This window comes from Mytilus trossulus, chromosome 8, assembly GCF_036588685.1.
Source record: "Mytilus trossulus isolate FHL-02 chromosome 8, PNRI_Mtr1.1.1.hap1, whole genome shotgun sequence".
Lineage (NCBI taxonomy): Eukaryota > Metazoa > Mollusca > Bivalvia > Mytilida > Mytilidae > Mytilus > Mytilus trossulus.
Genome location: NC_086380.1, coordinates 10,791,448 through 10,808,804, shown reverse-complemented (window position 1 = coordinate 10,808,804; position 17,357 = coordinate 10,791,448). Strand labels below are relative to the sequence as shown.

Below are 17,357 nucleotides of genomic sequence, written 5' to 3'. Positions count from 1 at the left end.
AACGTTTTCTTTTTATATCATTACATTACTAGAGTTCACTTTTAACCGCAGTTAAAGATGCGATGCTCAATTCACGTATCATTTGAAATTTTGATCATGGTGTCCACTCATATAAATATACCCTACATCTGATATAATCTTTATGACATTAATAAGAAAGTGAATGCTAGTGACATCTCTCATTTCCAGTTGACGTTTCTCTCGGTTAATATTGACATCCTCAGTAATATACTGGTATTTCTCAGTACGAATAATTTCTAAGATATTATTTCTCAGTTCAAAGTTGACATTTCTCTGTTCGAAGTTGTGAGTGACAAATATCACGAGTTCAAATGACACGGATGTAAACCACTAAGAAAGAGCAGAGTAGCCACAGATAAGAGATGCCTGTTATTCGACGGTTGTCGTTTGTAATTTATATTTTTTATTACATTAAACTATAACACATAGTAGTCTCAGCCTCAGGTCACATTAAGAACTATAAGGCTCATTGGCAAAAACATTAAAATTGAAGATGCAGTTTGCGAACCAGCGAAACAACTATACAAGCTGAGACTACTATGTGTTATAGTTTAATAATTGCATTAGATGTATGTTTCATTAAAATACTTTATTCTGATTGGCTAATTGCACATCACGCATTATTCCGTAAGCAGTTGCATTGCTCAATACAACTTTTCATTCGTGATAACACGTGGTCCAACAATAAAGTGCACATGTGAATTAAATAAAAGAATACATAAAATTCGTGCTTTCATGATCATAGCTAAAAAATGTAATTATAAGTATTGAATGCTTCTTTTTGTAACTTTATAGGGTTGTAAAAGCGTTGACCGTGCGCACATTTTTAGAATGAAGCGCTTCCGCGCTTCATACAAAATGTACTTCGGTCAACGCTTTTACACCCCAATAAAGTTACAAAAAGAAGCATTCAATTCTTAAATGTAATAAAAAAATATTTAGATGGATTTAACTTTTAATCAACTCTGAGAACAGTCCAAATATGACATCTTTGTTAATTTTACAATTCTTATTTCGATTAGATATCCGCCTTGGTAATCATTTTTGAAAACTGAGGAGAAAGATATAGCTATTCTAACATTAAAAAATTTAAATCTTTTTATATCAGCATTTTTTAATATTGCTAATAAGTATATGCACCTTTATATTTTTACATTACATACCATACAGTATAATATTTTGATTTCACTTTTTAGAACAATATTAATTATGTCATCTATAACATAAGGCAGCAACCATTCGATTTTCTGGGGGGGGGGGGGGGGGCTATGAATTTTTTTTCTGTGCAAACTTTTTTATTCGCCTTCGGCGAAGAACAATCTATTTTTTTAGCGACAAACCGTAAACAATTTTTTTCTTTCACTTTTAGCATTACATATAGTGGCGGCTGAGGGTGAAACAAACAATTTTTTTTCTCAGGGTCCAAAACAAATTATTTTTTCACTTAAAACTGGAAACAAACTTTTTTTTCCAAAAAAAAACATAGCCCCCCCCCCCCCCCCCCCCCCCCCCCCCCCCGAAAATCAAATGGTTGCTGCCTAAGATGTGAAATATAAAAGAATTCTATGCCTTTACTTTGGTAACCTGGTCAAATGAAAATTTATATGACTTTATTTACGACATGATTTAAATTTTAACCGCCTCGAAAAACTATACAGTCAGACACAGGTAAGCAAATCGAAGGTAAGTTAATCGATGGATATCTAAAAATAACTGTATATGTTTATATTGACAACGTACGATGTTTGTAAATATTCTAGTATATTGATTTTTCGTACGAATCTTGAATGATATTTGTCAGGTAAGAGACTTTTTTTCATATTTTGCATGTATGATGTATTTTGTGTATTCTGTTGTTTGATTCTCCTATTTTTAAAATTAACATGACTTAAACAAATTGGCAAATCAACAATATTCTGTGCTTTTAATTATCTCCCTTTAATAAATTCAACATGTTCTTAACTTTCATTTCTTATTTCAACGTGTGCTGAAGTTGTCTGAAATTAGTTACCATACAGTTTAATTCACATCTTATGCATATTTCTAAAAGCCTGTCATAAATCTAGGAGTATATACTTTGGTATTTTGTTGGCATAAATTAGAACACAAAGATGTGGGGTATACCTGGGAAACATATATTTTGTTCCTGGGTATGCGTAAATTAAACAACAACCCAACGACACAAACAATTAAGAGAAATGTAGAGGTCAATATTCAGAATTCATCAATAAACTCTATAATAAACAGTACCATGATGTTCACGTTGTTCAGTTGCTTTTTGTGTGTTTTGATGTACATGTACGAATTTTGTGCCATGCATTCGATGGATTGATATACCGGATATACCCCGCATCTTTTCTTTTCTAGTATGTAATTTAATTTAGATTATAACAAAATAAAAGACACAACACATGAGACATAAAGCTTGATTCAAATTCGGAATATGCAAGGCAAGTACAAACATAAGATCTGAAAGAGCTTTAAAAGTCACAAAACAAATGAACATCCAACAATACATACATACACGTACATTGTATACATATATTTCAACATAAGCCCTTTTGGAAAGCAACAGTTCATATTATGCATTTACTTCGTATTTCGTAAACAAATTTTATATTCCAAGAATCCGGACCAAGAATGAGATTTAAAGGTTGTTTTTAAGTAACGTCCAGTGGCAAGTATTTCATGTATAGTTATGCTTTAAGTCAATGAAATACAGTTCAGATATATTGTTTTGTTTCATTAAATTTTGCCTAACGTAATAGTAATAAACTATGTCACCTGTAATTAATTAACAAATATTTCACAATAAATAACATGAATTGTGGCAATACAAAAAAAAATTAAACTGCTGAAAATTGTATTTTTTTCTCTCTCTCTTTAAAGGTCCTGGTGAAGTATAGAACAAAATGTCTTCAACTAAATTCAGACTTGCACAATTATACAATTCTTGTGATTGTGAAAAGAAGAAAAAACATGAGTTACATTACATTACCTTTGACGAAACATTTACAAGACTACAAGAAGTTACAGATGAAGTCCTTAAATATTTCGACAACAAAGGAGAAGTACTGCAGTTTATTATTGGTCACATTCCCGTAAAGTCAAATGAGGATAGTACCTTTACTTTCACGGACAGAAAAACATGGCAAAAGAAGGAACTGAAAGACCGGAAGAGATTCTGGGAGGAGAAAGGATATGACCAAATGGTAGTGATTGGCTGTGTAGAAGAAGACCTGATTCGTGACGACGCTATTGATGCCATGAAAGATTCCGAGATCTACGCTATTGCCTTAGCACAAAGATTGCTCATGCACTATATTTATAATAAACCAGAAGAAAGATTGTTCAACGACTCACTCCAGCTTAGCAGAACATCTCTGGAGAAAACAGACGGAACTGTTCTTTATATTGCACTCAAGTTTAAATCTAAACAAAAGTATGTTCGTTTAATTGAAGTTCATGTTAAATTTTGCTGATAAATTAACCGGTGATAAATTATCTAAAATAATTTGACTCTTTATGCTCTTTAAATAAGTATGTGGAGCCGTGGAAATCCGTGGAGATTAAAACCAGAAAATTCAATACATATGGGCGCATTACGTACGTCTGAGCGCATTTGGAAATTGCAATTGTTTACCTTATAGAGGTGAATTCTTATTTTTACGTTTTTTGATATATACAAATGTATGTAATTGAATCAACTGCGCAAATCAATCGTTATAAGAAGGAGTACGTGCCTGTACCAAGTAAGGAATATGACAGTTCTCGTCCATTCGGTTTTGATGCGTTTTGTTATTTGATTTTGCCATGTGATTATGGACTTTCCGAATTGATTTTCCTCTAAGTTCAGTATTTTTGTAATTTTACTTTTTTCTATGAAAATCAAAATCAAACATACAGCATTCGAAAATTTTAGGTTTTCTTTGTCTTGAACACCAAAAAGATCAGACTGTTGAAATCTAGTCGAACGTTTTGTTCTAATTTGTTTTCAAATAATATAATGATAAAGATACAAAAACCCTTCAGTCTTAATTATTCAAATATTGTTTTTTTGCAGAAAAGAAAAATCCAAGCCACGTCGCAAATGGTAAGTTTTCATAAAAAATGTAGATATTTTGAAAGTTGAAACTGTTTGCCATTATTTTGAAGGCGCGTGCATTTGAATTCTTTAGAATAAATAAAAAAACAACATATAACTTTATCTTTGAAATGAAAAACACAGACTAATAATTCGTCATCATACAGTTAAAATTTCTTCTTGATAAAAAGTGTTTGTAACCTTGTCCTATTTTACTTGACAGGAAATCACATATGAATTGTCTCCTTGGTAAAACAGTTTTTGTAACCTGATCCTCTTTTCTTTGAAGGAAATCTAGGAGTTCCAGTAGTAGCAGCAGTAGCAGCAGCAGCAGTAGTAGTAGTTCTGGCAGCAGTTCTGATAAATCAAGCAGCGACTCAAGGTATTATATTCAATTTCCACATCTCATTTTAAGCTGTTACGAATAAATAATATTTACAGAAACGATTATATACTTATTGTAAGTTTTATATTGTAAATTATAGAATGGAAACGTATTATGGACGAAACAACTGCGTTTTTTTTTATCAGAGCGAAGAGTAATCTTATACCATAACAATGGCATGTACATTGCAGAACAAAATCGGTATGTCGACGAGACTCCATATTGGTTGAACCACGTAATCTATGTTTTCTTATTCAAATGAAAATCAATGTAATATAGAGGTCAATAAATCTATTAAAATATTAACATTAAATGTATGTGGTATTAAATCCAAATTAATGTACCCTGAATTTATTACTTTACTTAACAATTATGATGTTGTATGTTTTGATGAAACTAAACTTGATGATCTTGATACAGTAGAATTAGATAATTTTGTATTTCATTTTAAAAACCGTAAAAAGTATTCAAATCGAAAATCTGGTGGTATCGCCTTTGGCTACAAGAGATATTTAGAAAATTGTATTACACCAATTGAAACTGATTGTCCTTTTGTACAATGGTTTAGTATTGACGAAAAAATATTTGACTTAAAAAGTAGTGTTATTTTCGGAGTAATTTACATACCACCTGAAAACTCTATTTATACATCAGAAAATGCACTTTCAGATATAGAATTAGAATTTTTTGATTTACAAAGAACAAACAAGTATATTTGTCTTCTTGGAGATTTTAATAGTAGAACAGCGAGTTTACAAGACTTTAATGATTTAGTAGACACTGATGATTTTTTAGCACAGAATTTAATTGATATTAATGAATTTAGTAATGTTGATATCTTAGATAAATTGGGTATTCAAAGAAAACGACACAGTACTGATTCAAATGTAAACACATATGGTAGAAAACTTATACAATTTTGTAAGAATAACAACATGTATATAATGAATGGTCGGATAGGAAACGATGAAGTAGGTAAACCTACGAGCAAGAATACCAGTGTCGTAGACTATGCAATAAGTACTGCAGATGTATTGTATTTAGTAGAAAATTTTGATGTTCTACCATTTAGCAGTTTGTATTCTGATATCCATTGTCCACTCGAATTAGTACTCAATTGTAGTAATACTAAGCAATCAAATGTTAATATAAATGTAGAATCTGGTGAAAATAATACATATATTGGAAAATGGAATCATGATCAAGTTAATGAATATAAAGACAATCTTGACAAAGAAAGTATATCTCAATTGTTATCTTTTATTATGACAAAAACTGAAAATGTTCAAAATGTTGATAAAAATACTATTGATGAAATTGTAAATGAAATAAGAGATGTTTTACTCAATTCTGCTAGAAATACATTTGGGGAGTTCGTACAGAAAACTTATGGATTTGATTACACGGGAGGGAAACAAAATCACCGTGATTGGTTTAACACAGAATGCCGCCGGGAAAGGAGGGCGTTTAGAAAATCAAAAAGGTTATATAAACGATATGGTTCACGTATATTCAAGGAACGTTTGAGACGTAGTGAGACTTTATATAAAAAAACTATGGATAAAAATATTAGATCATTTAACGTTGATTTACGTTCAAAGATGAAAAAGATGCGAACAAAAAACCCGAAAGAATTTTGGAAAATTATTAATCGGGGTAAACGAAAGAAAAAAAATGATATTAATATTGAAGATTTGTTTTCTTTTTTTAAGGATCTGAATAAAAATAAAGAAACAAATGATCGGTATATTTTAGAAAATGATGTAAACGAAAATTCATCAAATGTATTTCTTAATGCTTGTATTACAAAAGATGAAATATTGAAGGCAATAAAAAGCCTGAAAAATAATAAGACCCCTGGTGATGATCTTATTGTAAATGAATATATATGCTCGTCTATTGAATTTTTTATTGATGTTTATGTGTGTTTATTTAATCTTGTTTTTGACACAGGATTGTTGCCTGAGGCATGGTTAATAGGAAATGTAATTCCATTGTTTAAAAACAAAGGCTCTGAAAGTGATCCACAAAACTATAGGCCTATAACGTTATTGTCTACTCTGGGTAAACTTTTTACCTCAATATTGAACACAAGATTATGTAATTATCTTGATGAATTGTGTATATTGAATGAAAACCAAGCAGGTTTCAGAAGGAATTATTCTACGACTGAACATATTTTTACTATACATATTTTATTTGAATTGTTAAAATTGGGAAAGAAAAAGTTACATTGTGCTTTTATCGACTTTGAAAAAGCGTTTGACTCTCTACAGCGAAATTTACTTCTGTTCAAATTATTGCAGAATGAAGTAAATGGGAAATTTTTTCGAGTTATTCAGAGTATGTATGATTATGCCAAATCGCGTATTATACACCAGGGTAAAAAATCTGATTTCTTTCCTTGTGAGATGGGGGTTCGGCAAGGGGAAAATCTTTCACCTGCTTTGTTTTCTATATTTTTAAATGATCTTCAAACTTTTTTTGAAAAGAAAAACATAACAGGCTTAAAATCTATATCACAAGAAATCGAAAATGAGCTGGCAGTATTTTTGAAATTGTTTTTACTTTTATATGCAGATGACACTGTTTTATTAGCAGAAAATAGCACTGATCTACAATACATGTTAAATACATTTTACGAATATTGTGACGAATGGAAAATGAAAATAAATACAAATAAAACTAAAGTTTTGATCTTTTCGAGTGGCAGAATGCCAGCAAATCTCAAGTTCTCAGTTAATTGTAACGACATTGAAATTGTAAAAGAATACAAATATTTAGGTATTTTATTTTCTAGAAGTGGATCCTTTTTATCAAATAAAAAATATTTAAAAGAACAAGCAACAAAAGCTATGTATAGCGTTTTAAAAAAAGGTAGACAAAACAATTTGTCAATAGAATGTCAACTTGATTTATTTGACAAAATGGTTGTACCAGTATTGTTATATGGATCAGAAATATGGGGTTTTGAAAATATAGATATTCTTGAACGTGTACATTTACAATTTTGTAAAATGATTTTACATTTAAAACAGTCTACTCCAAATTTCATAGTGTATGCAGAACTTGGCAGATACCCTATTACTGTGACTGTAAAACTGCGAATGATAAATTTCTGGAGTAGACTTCTTAATGGAAAAGAAAGTAAAATTTGTGCTGTATTATATAAGCTTGTATTTTTATATTATAATGATTACGGAATAAACACTAAGTGGATATCATGTATTAAAAATATTTTTGATAATTGTGGTATGTCCAATATATGGAATGCACAGTTTGCTGATAAATGGGTGTTAAAATGTATTGAGCAAAAACTTAAAGATCAGTTTCAACAAGAATGCTTTGCATTTGTTGCCGAATCACCTAAAACTTTATGTTATCGTATTTTTAAAAATAATTTTCAATTGGAAAAATATTTTTCTGTTTTACCTTACAAATTCATTTATACATTATGCAAATATAGATGTGGTAGTCACCACTTGCCGATTGAGTCTGGAAGGTGGCAGGGTTTACAGAGAGAAGACAGAATCTGCCGTCTCTGTGACTCAAACGACATTGGTGACGAATACCATTATATTATGAATTGTGGATCTTTTATGTTTGAAAGAAAGAAATTTTTACCTACATACTGCTGGTCTAACCCTAATATCTATAAGTTTGATCAAGTGTTTAATTCATGTAATATTGTAATATTAGAAAAACTATGTAAATTTATCAAAGTTATAAATGTGAAAGTCAGTCCTCCAAGTTAATTTCATTGTATTGTTCACACATGCTTGTAAAAATTGTACCTTATAGTTATATTTATGTATGTTCTCTATAACTATGTAATTGTAGTTTTATGAGAAATAAAGTATTCGTATATTCGTATTCGTATTCAAACACGATAGAAATGCGTGATTTTCAAAAGAAAGTAATGATTTTTTTGTAGTTCTGATGATGAAAGCGATGGTTCATCAGATGGATCAAGAGGAAGATCAAGAAAGCCAAGGTAAATGTGTAAACTGTTGTATATACGTATAGATATCTATTTTAAAATTCGTCACCTATTATGAGTAAAAAGTAAAAACACAAAAATACTGAACTCCGAGGAAAATTCAAAAAGGATAGTCCAAAATCAAAAGGCAAAATCAAAAGTCCAAACACATCAAACGAATGGATAACAACTGTCATATTTCCTGACTTGGTACATTTTCTAATGTAGAAAATGGTAGATTGAACCTGGTTTTAAAGCTAGCTAAACCTCTCACTTGTATGACAGTCGTAAAAAGAGTAAAAATGTCAAAAATAAACAAATAACTTTGTGAGACTTAACTTTACAACAAACCATGATTTACATCCTCCGGAAAGTGATATGCTATGATATGTTATATTTGTATACATTTCGATAAAGTAAGAAATCATTTAAACTGTAGTAATTAATTCTCTTACACCGCGTTTAAAAAATTCACCGGAAGTTTTAGTATAACTAAGGTCGAATAATTATTTAAAGTTTGTAACTGATTCGGAATCGTAAAATTGAACAAGTTGCCAAAATTACTACAGGTATAGATATTTTCAAAATATATGGAACATTTCATTTTGATAAATATGCGTAAATAAAAAGTGAGTATATACACGCTTTTTTTTTTATTATTTTAACAGGAAAGAGAAATCGAAACACCATCGCAAAGGGTAAGTTGTGAATGATTTAAAATTAAAGGATTTATGCAAAAAGTACAGTACTTGAATTAAAGATAATACGACATATATATATGGGGTCAGTAAATTAAGATCTATATAGGTGGAAATCGAAAGTCGAACCACATACGAAATTTAAAGATACCGTATGTATCGTAATAGGTCACTAGCACACTATGTAACGAATATATCTTACCTTCTGTCTTATCTAGTGGCATATTAAAGAAATAAAAGTGAAATGAAAAATGCATTTCTTTTCAATTCAATTCTTTTCATCTTTAATTTCTTCAGCTGTTGTCTAGCCAAAACGATTCCAATTTTTCTTCAACGTTAATTTGTTTTTATTATAAAAAGAACGTTAAAATATGCTTAAATATATACAAGTTTATCGTGTATTAAAATACTAACTGAACATTAAAAATTCAGGGTCTCCATGTGTTGGTTTTTAACCAATTGTATTCCTACAAATATATATAGGAGGTAGACATACAACATGTACTTACACGGCTTTTCTGCGTAAAAAAACCACAAATTTATTTATTTCCCAGTTCTGATGATGAAAAAGGTGGTTTATCAGATCGATCAAAGAGTAGATCAAAGAAGCCGAGGTAAGTTTGAAAACTGCGGTTTACAATGACGTACAATGACGATGAATACTTGATCTTTTAAAATTATTCACCATTAAAACATACTTTTATAAATTGTTATTTGGAAAGAGATTTGTTTAATTGGCACTCACACCACATCTTCCTATATCTATAACTTTATTTTAGAAAAAACAAAGTGAGACTGAATTTTGCGAATTATCCCTAGAAAAAAACTAGTGGTAAAGTTATGAAATTTTCAATGATAAAAATTATAGTCATTTATGTACGAAAATATAAGATATATTTTGTTTACTTTGAATATCTTATTCTTCTACAACACATTTAAAAATCCCACCAGATGCTTAATTACAGATGCAAGTTAAGTAACAGGTTTCCTACTGTAAAATTGAATATTTTGCCATAGTCCCTTCGTGTAGATATGGTTTTAAAGTATTCGTGTAATTTCACCTCCATACGTTTGAGTTACACAATATATTATAGTCACGTGTTATGATAAAAAATATTTTCATTTTAGCAAGAAAGAGAAATCGAAATATCATCGCAAATAGTAAGTTATTAACGTTAATTACGATATATGTACTGCTGAATGACCAATGAATTTGTCTGGAAAGGAACATCATAGCCAATTAAATCATCACATCATAGTTTAATGTCATTGGATTATTTGACTTATACGAATCTTGTTTATAACATTAAGGAAAATTTTAAATTCTCTTAGTTTAACTTAGCAAAGAATAAGAAGCAATCAATACAAAGAAATGACCAAAAAATATAACATCAGATTTAAGTTTTTTAATGTATTGCTTTATATATGAATTATTTTGATGCCAAGTGCATATTAACATAATTACCCGGATTTTCTACATCCTCAATTTTTCATTTAGTTCCGATGATGAAAGCGGTGGTTTAGCAGATAGATCAATGAGTAGATCAAGGAAACCAAGGTAATTATGAGAAACATAAACATACTAGTAATCCAGTACAATAATAATAAAAAAAAATAAAAAACTACTTCTGTTAATGCTGTGACTCGGTGGTCGAATGGTCTCAGTAAATCAACAACAGTTTCACCATCCTGTCAGCACTGAGGTTATGAGTTTGAATCCCGTACGTGAGAGGTCCTCCGAACCCAAACTTAATTGATAGGGATCGTCGGTTTAACTGCCGTATATGTGGGGTTCTCCCCTAGTCAATGCTTATGAGTTTGAATCCGGTACGTAGGAGGTTCGCTCGAACCCAAACTTAATTGATAAGGATCGTCAGTTTAACTGCCGTATATGTGGAGTTCTCCCCTAGTCAATGCTTATGAGTTTGAATCCGGTACGTAGGAGGTTCGCTCGAACCCAAACTTAATTGATAGGGATCGTCAGTTTAACTGCCGTATATGTGGAGTTCTCCCCTAGTCAATGCTTATGAGTTTGAATCCGGTACGTAGGAGGTTCGCTCGAACCCAAACTTAATTGATAGGGATCGTCGGTTTAACTGCCGTATATGTGGAGTTCTCCCCTAGTCAATGCTTATGAGTTTGAATCCGGTACGTAGGAGGTTCGCTCGAACCCAAACTTAATTGATAGGGATCGTCAGTTTAACTGCCGTATATGTGGAGTTCTCCCCTAGTCAATGCTTATGAGTTTGAATCCCGTACGTAAGAGGTTCGCTCGAACCCAAACTTAATTGATAGGGGTCGTCAGTTTTCCTGCAGAATTTCTGTGGTTCTCCCCGGGCATTCTGGCTTTTTTCACTTAAAAACTCTGGCCTTTTCCTCTAAAAAAAACTGACCGCCACGAAGTAGCCAATATTACTGAAAGTGCATTTAACACCAATAGTAAATTAATAATTTGATATTCATCACAGAAAAAGAACGAAAAAAATATATAAAGACGGAATTTTTGCGACTTGTCGTTGGCTTTATCTTCCAGTAATTAACTTAGTAGTATGTGATATTCATATATAGGCCTTTTTCGATAGAGTGAGAGACCATTTAACTTTACAAATTATTTTTTGAACGCGTATAAACCTTTCATCTAAAGTTCAATAAAAGATCAGTTTAACGGTTGCCCAAGACACTTTTTATACGCATTTATTCATCAATACACGAAAATCATGACAATATGATTGAGTATTAACATAGTTTTCATTATTTCAACAGGAAAGAAAAATCAAAACATCCTCGAAAATGGTAAGTTAGTAACGTTTATATAAGTTTCCAAGCAGACAATACATGCACTTCTGAAGGAACAATGATTTTATTCTGAAAAACAGCAATAACTGATTTTTTTTAAATAGCAAAACCTCTTTTCCTTGTCGGGTTTTTGATTTCCTCTTTGACGTGTATGATCGGCAACTATGGCATAGGATTCTACAGATAACGATACAAACAGTTTTCTGTTAGTTACTGTATTCGTATTTAGCGTGTTTTCTATGGTATATTATTTATCTTTGTTGAAGTTATAATGTATATTTACACCCATGCAATATAGTCCTCTATATGTCTAACGGCCAATCATATCACGTCATATTTGTATGTTATTGGATTGATTTGACTTAAACGAATGCATTGTAAAACATAAGGGGGTCTCATTGGGGGGTTCCGATCCCGCATCCCGCCGCTTACTGTTTTGTCAGATTCTCATATCCCGCTTACACTGTGTACGTAAGCAATTCTCATTTTTTTGGTATTTCCCGGTTCCTGCTAGACCTCATTTCCCGTTTTCACGACACAATAATTTGACTTTCACGTGTCACGCTTATAAAAATTCGGCAATCCCGCGTCACGCTAAGACCCCAATGAGACCCACATTAAGGAAATCATAGGTTTCTCTTCGCTTAACTGAACATAAAATGCAATGATCATAATACTGAGAAAAGATTTTAGCATGTTTTATGTATACTCTTACGTCGAAGCATCTTTGGAAACAGAACATTTATCTACGGAAGCGTATTAGGGACATAGAAAAAAATAAAATTGGCAGTGAACTTTATTTTCAAAGTCGAAATTTTGACATTTCAAATCTCGAAATTTTGACTACAACTTGAAATTTTGACTTTTCAAATCCCGAAATTTTGACTTCAACTGAAATTTTGACTTTCTAAAATCTTGAAATTTCGACCTTTTTTAAAGTCGAAATTTTGACTTCTTTAAAACTCGAAATTTCGACTTCATAAAAAGTCAAAATTTCAACTTTAAACTCAAAATTTCGACTTTTTCTAAACTCGAAATTCCATCTTTAAAATCTCGAAATTTTTATTTCAAAGTTAACATTTTGACTTTTGAAATCTCGAAATTTTGACTTTTTCTAATTACTTTGAAAACTTTGATGTTAGTATTCAAACACAGTCATTATAATTTTAGAAGGAGTAGACATTGACGCAAATTATTAAAGCGTCATCCACACATTTTTGCAATTTATATTCAGAAATTGGTTTTGTTCTTTAATTAAGACGAGTTAGTATTTAATATTGAAGAGTTTCTTTCGGAAAGAACCTGCATTTTGAAAGAACAATTTTTTTCTCCATATTCCAGGCATGTTTTAGTTTCCACGTCACTGTCATAGGATCGACAATCTGATGATATTTAGCATCACAGTTCTAAAGGCCTGTTTAGATTCCCAATAGCAAGTCACTGACTTTGCCTTGTTTAAACAATGGTAAATCAAGTAGCAAAAAATGCCATGCATATTCAGAACAACCAATGAGCTGCTCAGTTTTCTAGTTTGGAAATTTTTAATTGTTGGTTCTTTTTTCTGGAACATTGATTAAACCGTAGCAGTTGGCATTCTTATGACACAACTATTAACCCTAGTCTTTATATATTAGACTGTTGAATAAAAGTATGTCGTAATAAAGGTGTGTCGGAATAACGAGGTTGTCTTGATACACATATATCATGTATATGAAGTCCAGACTTGAAATATGTATTTGAACGAGAAACATATTTTATTTATTCTTCGGCAAAAAAAAGATTTTCTATCTAAAATAACCTCTTTAAAATGGATTAGTTTATTAAAATATGCTTATCAAATTTATGATGTATATGGCTCTCCGCTTGTTGATATAAATGACTGTGAATGTGATAGACGCAAACGTTTAAATACTGAGGAAAATCGAAATTTTGAGTTTTAAAAAAGTCGAAATCTCGACTTTAAAATAAGTCGAAATTTCGAGTTTAAAATAAGTCGAAATTTTGAGTTTAAAATACGTTGAAATTTCGAGTTAAAAATAAGTCAAAATTTCGAGTTTAAAACAAGTCGAAATTTTGAGTTTAAAATACCTTGAAATTTCGAGTTTGAAATAAGTCGAAATTTCGAGTTTAAAAAAGTCGAAATTTTGAGTTTAAAGTTGAAATTTTGACTTTTTATAAAGTCAAAATTTCAAGTTCAAGTCAAAATTTCGGGATTTGAAAAGTCAAAATTTCAAGTTGTAGTCAAAATTTCGAGATTTGAAATGTCAAAATTTCGACTTAGAAAAAAAAGTTCACTGCCAATTTTATTTTTTCTATGTCCCTAATACGCTTCCATATTTATCTTATGATTGCTTAAAGTACATGATGACTTTTACGTATTCATTATACATGCATTTTAGCATGATTATATTGATTTTCTCCTTTTCAAGGTCAAGAGAAACATAAGTTTTAAATTGTATATATATTCTACTTCTCAATTTTATATTTTTAGTTCCGATGAAGAAAGCGGTGGTTTGTCAGATAGATCAATGAGTAGATCAGGGAAGCCAAGGTAATAATTAGAAACATATAATCCTGTACAATGTCAAAATATACTTCTTCTATTTTCGATTGTTCATGGGCCACGGTGGCCGAGTGGTCAATTATGAGTATACGAGTTTGAATGCCGTATGTTAGTGGTTCGCTCAAACCCAATCTTAATAAACAAGCCGAAGGGTTGTCAGTTTTCCTGCAGAAGGTCTCTGGTTCTCCCCTAGAACTCCGGCTTCTTCTACTAAAAAAACAGACGCCACGAAGTTGCTTATAGTGCTGAAAGTGGATTTAACACAAGTACATAATTAATAATTTGATACTCATCACACAAATAGAACGATAATTCTGAAAACAATATTAAGACGGAATTTTGTGTTTTATCATTGATTTATATCGTTCAGCAATTTGAGTTATTCAATACCCAAGATATATGTAATATTCATTTGCGTTTCGAGAGAGTAAGAGACCCTATTTAAAAAGAATAAATATGCGTTAATCGATAGTGAGTATTATACACGTGTTTTTTTTAAATTTCAGCAGGAAAGAGAAATCAAAACACCACCGAAAAGGGTAAGTGATGACCGTTAATTAAAGGATTCAAGTGAACAATACAAGCAGTCCTGAATTAACAAAAGTTTTGTCTGAAAAGAAACAATTACAAAACTTTCGATCGAGTTAGACACTTATGACTATTTTGGAATTTCCGTTATGACGTGCGTTATCGGTAAAGACGACGTAGGATTTAATAAATAAGCCATAGAAACTATTTTCTGTAAATGTATAGTACTTTTTTTTTCCTTGAATTTATGCCAAATGATCGCTGGTTAGTGGACGTCTAACGGCCGATCATATTACATCATACTTTTATGTTATTAGATCGGTTTGGCTTAAACAAATGCATTGTTTGACATTTAAAAGGAAACTAAAGAATTATTTTAGTTTACTGAACACAAACTGAAAATCAAATGACCAGAATGCTGTGAAAAAGTTTTAGCATTTGTGCTTGTACTGTCATATGACTTATATCTGTTCATTATACATGTTAGTATGATTACATGGCTTTATTTTATGTTTCCAGTTCTGATGATGAAAGTGGTGATCAATCAGATGGATCTAGAAGTAGAAAACCAAGGTATAAAAAGTGTATTGTAAGAACAGGGGGGGGGATGAGAATGGAAATGGGGAATGTGTCAAAGTGACCCGACAATAGAGCCGACAAAAACCGAAGGCCACAAATGGGTCTTCAATATAGCGAGGATGTTATTTGTTAGAGTGCTATTTTGGGTAGTTAGATATCAGACAAAGTCCAAAAGAAAAGCAGAAGATATCAAAGGGATAGGCAAACTCACAAGGTGAAAAACGAATTTAAATACCATTGCAAGAAACAAAAAACGAAAATAGACGAACAAGACGTGTCAACAAACACCACCTTAAAAAACTAAAAGATTAACAAACAAAAAACACCTTAAACTAGGAGCAGTCACTAATGACTACAACTGAATAGCAGATCCTACCTCACATATGGGTGGATCCAGCCATTTTAAAGGGGGTCCAAACCCAGGACAAAAAGGGGGTTTCAACTATTTCCCCCATTCAAATACATTGATCGTCCAAAAAGGGGGGTTCTACTCCCCCCCCCCCCCCAACACACACACACACACCTTGGATCCGCCACTGCTTACATATGGCACCGTCGTTTTAACCTGTGGTATGGATATTATACTATTATTCTAACATTACTGAAAAATATACATTTTTGTTATATTAATCCATTTATTATTGTCTTTTATTACTTTCAGGAAGTATTAGATAAGAAATGTAGACGTCGTAGTTGCTTTAAAAATGAACTCCGTAGAATAATATATTTCGAAGTGGATTTTATATTCAGTCGTACCATAAGTGATTTGACATTAGATACTCAAACCTTTCGACCGTGTATTAGTTGAGTTAAAGAATTGTAACTGATATCAAATCCTATTCAGGTAAACAACTATAGAAGTGTTTCTTTGGAATAAAATTGAGAATGGAAAAAAAACCTGTGTAACAGTTGCGGTCGTTCTCAGTCATCCAATGCGCAAGATTTGACATTTTAACCACATATATATTATACTTATACAAGTTGAGTGTACATATTTTTATTCCAAAATTTGAAGTTTAGCTTTATTATATAAAATTCGTAGAAAATGCTTTCATAGAATTTAATAGTCCGTACATTTACAGAATTTTTTACAGAAATATGACAAATGATAGCACAGGAGTTTTATATTTCATTATCCTTAAAATGGCAGCTTAGGGCATTCAAATAAAAGAAGGCAACACAACTTAGTATTGGACATTTCTGATGTTATATACATGTACATATATATACGAATGCTATAAATAATAAGATATGTTGATAACCGTCCATGAGACAGCGACCCAAGGAAAAAAGTAAACAAAAGTTATCTTCAGGGAAACAGTTCAGTCTTCAACAACATCAGTCTAGCTTATACATCGTCCTAAGTCAATAAAAGTTGGGGAAATTTTAAACAGAAACAACGATCATTTCAAAGCTCATACTTTTTATTTGTTGAAATGTTTATTATGCCTTATCTACGATAGTAGAGGAGCATTATGTTTTCTGGTCTGTGCGTCCGTTCGTCCGTCCGTTCGTCCGTCCATCCGTTCGTCGTACCGTCCGTTCGTCCGTTGGTCCGTTCGTTAATTCGTTCGTCTGTCCCGCTACAGTTACAGTTTTTGGTCCAATTAGTTGCAGTTGAAGTCCAATCAACCTGAAACTTAGTAAACATGTTCCCTATGATACGATCTTTCTAATTGTAATGCAAAATTAGAGTTCTGACCCCTAATTTCACGGTCCACTAA

General features: G+C 31.5%; 1 protein-coding gene across 1 annotated transcript; it reads left to right on the top strand.

The window, feature by feature from the left end:
• The first annotated feature begins 1,707 nt into the window (after nucleotides 1-1,707).
• Nucleotides 1,708-16,465, top strand: LOC134728271 (uncharacterized). The gene is made up of 14 exons (XM_063592818.1): nucleotides 1,708-1,822; nucleotides 2,911-3,463; nucleotides 4,085-4,114; nucleotides 4,395-4,487; nucleotides 8,425-8,484; nucleotides 9,138-9,167; nucleotides 9,722-9,781; nucleotides 10,296-10,328; nucleotides 10,666-10,725; nucleotides 11,931-11,960; nucleotides 14,455-14,514; nucleotides 15,033-15,065; nucleotides 15,574-15,627; nucleotides 16,295-16,465. Exons 2-14 carry the CDS (start codon nucleotides 2,934-2,936, stop codon nucleotides 16,302-16,304), a joined length of 1,083 nt encoding a protein of 360 aa, XP_063448888.1. The 5' UTR covers nucleotides 1,708-1,822; nucleotides 2,911-2,933; the 3' UTR covers nucleotides 16,305-16,465.
• The last annotated feature ends 892 nt before the right edge of the window (nucleotides 16,466-17,357 follow it).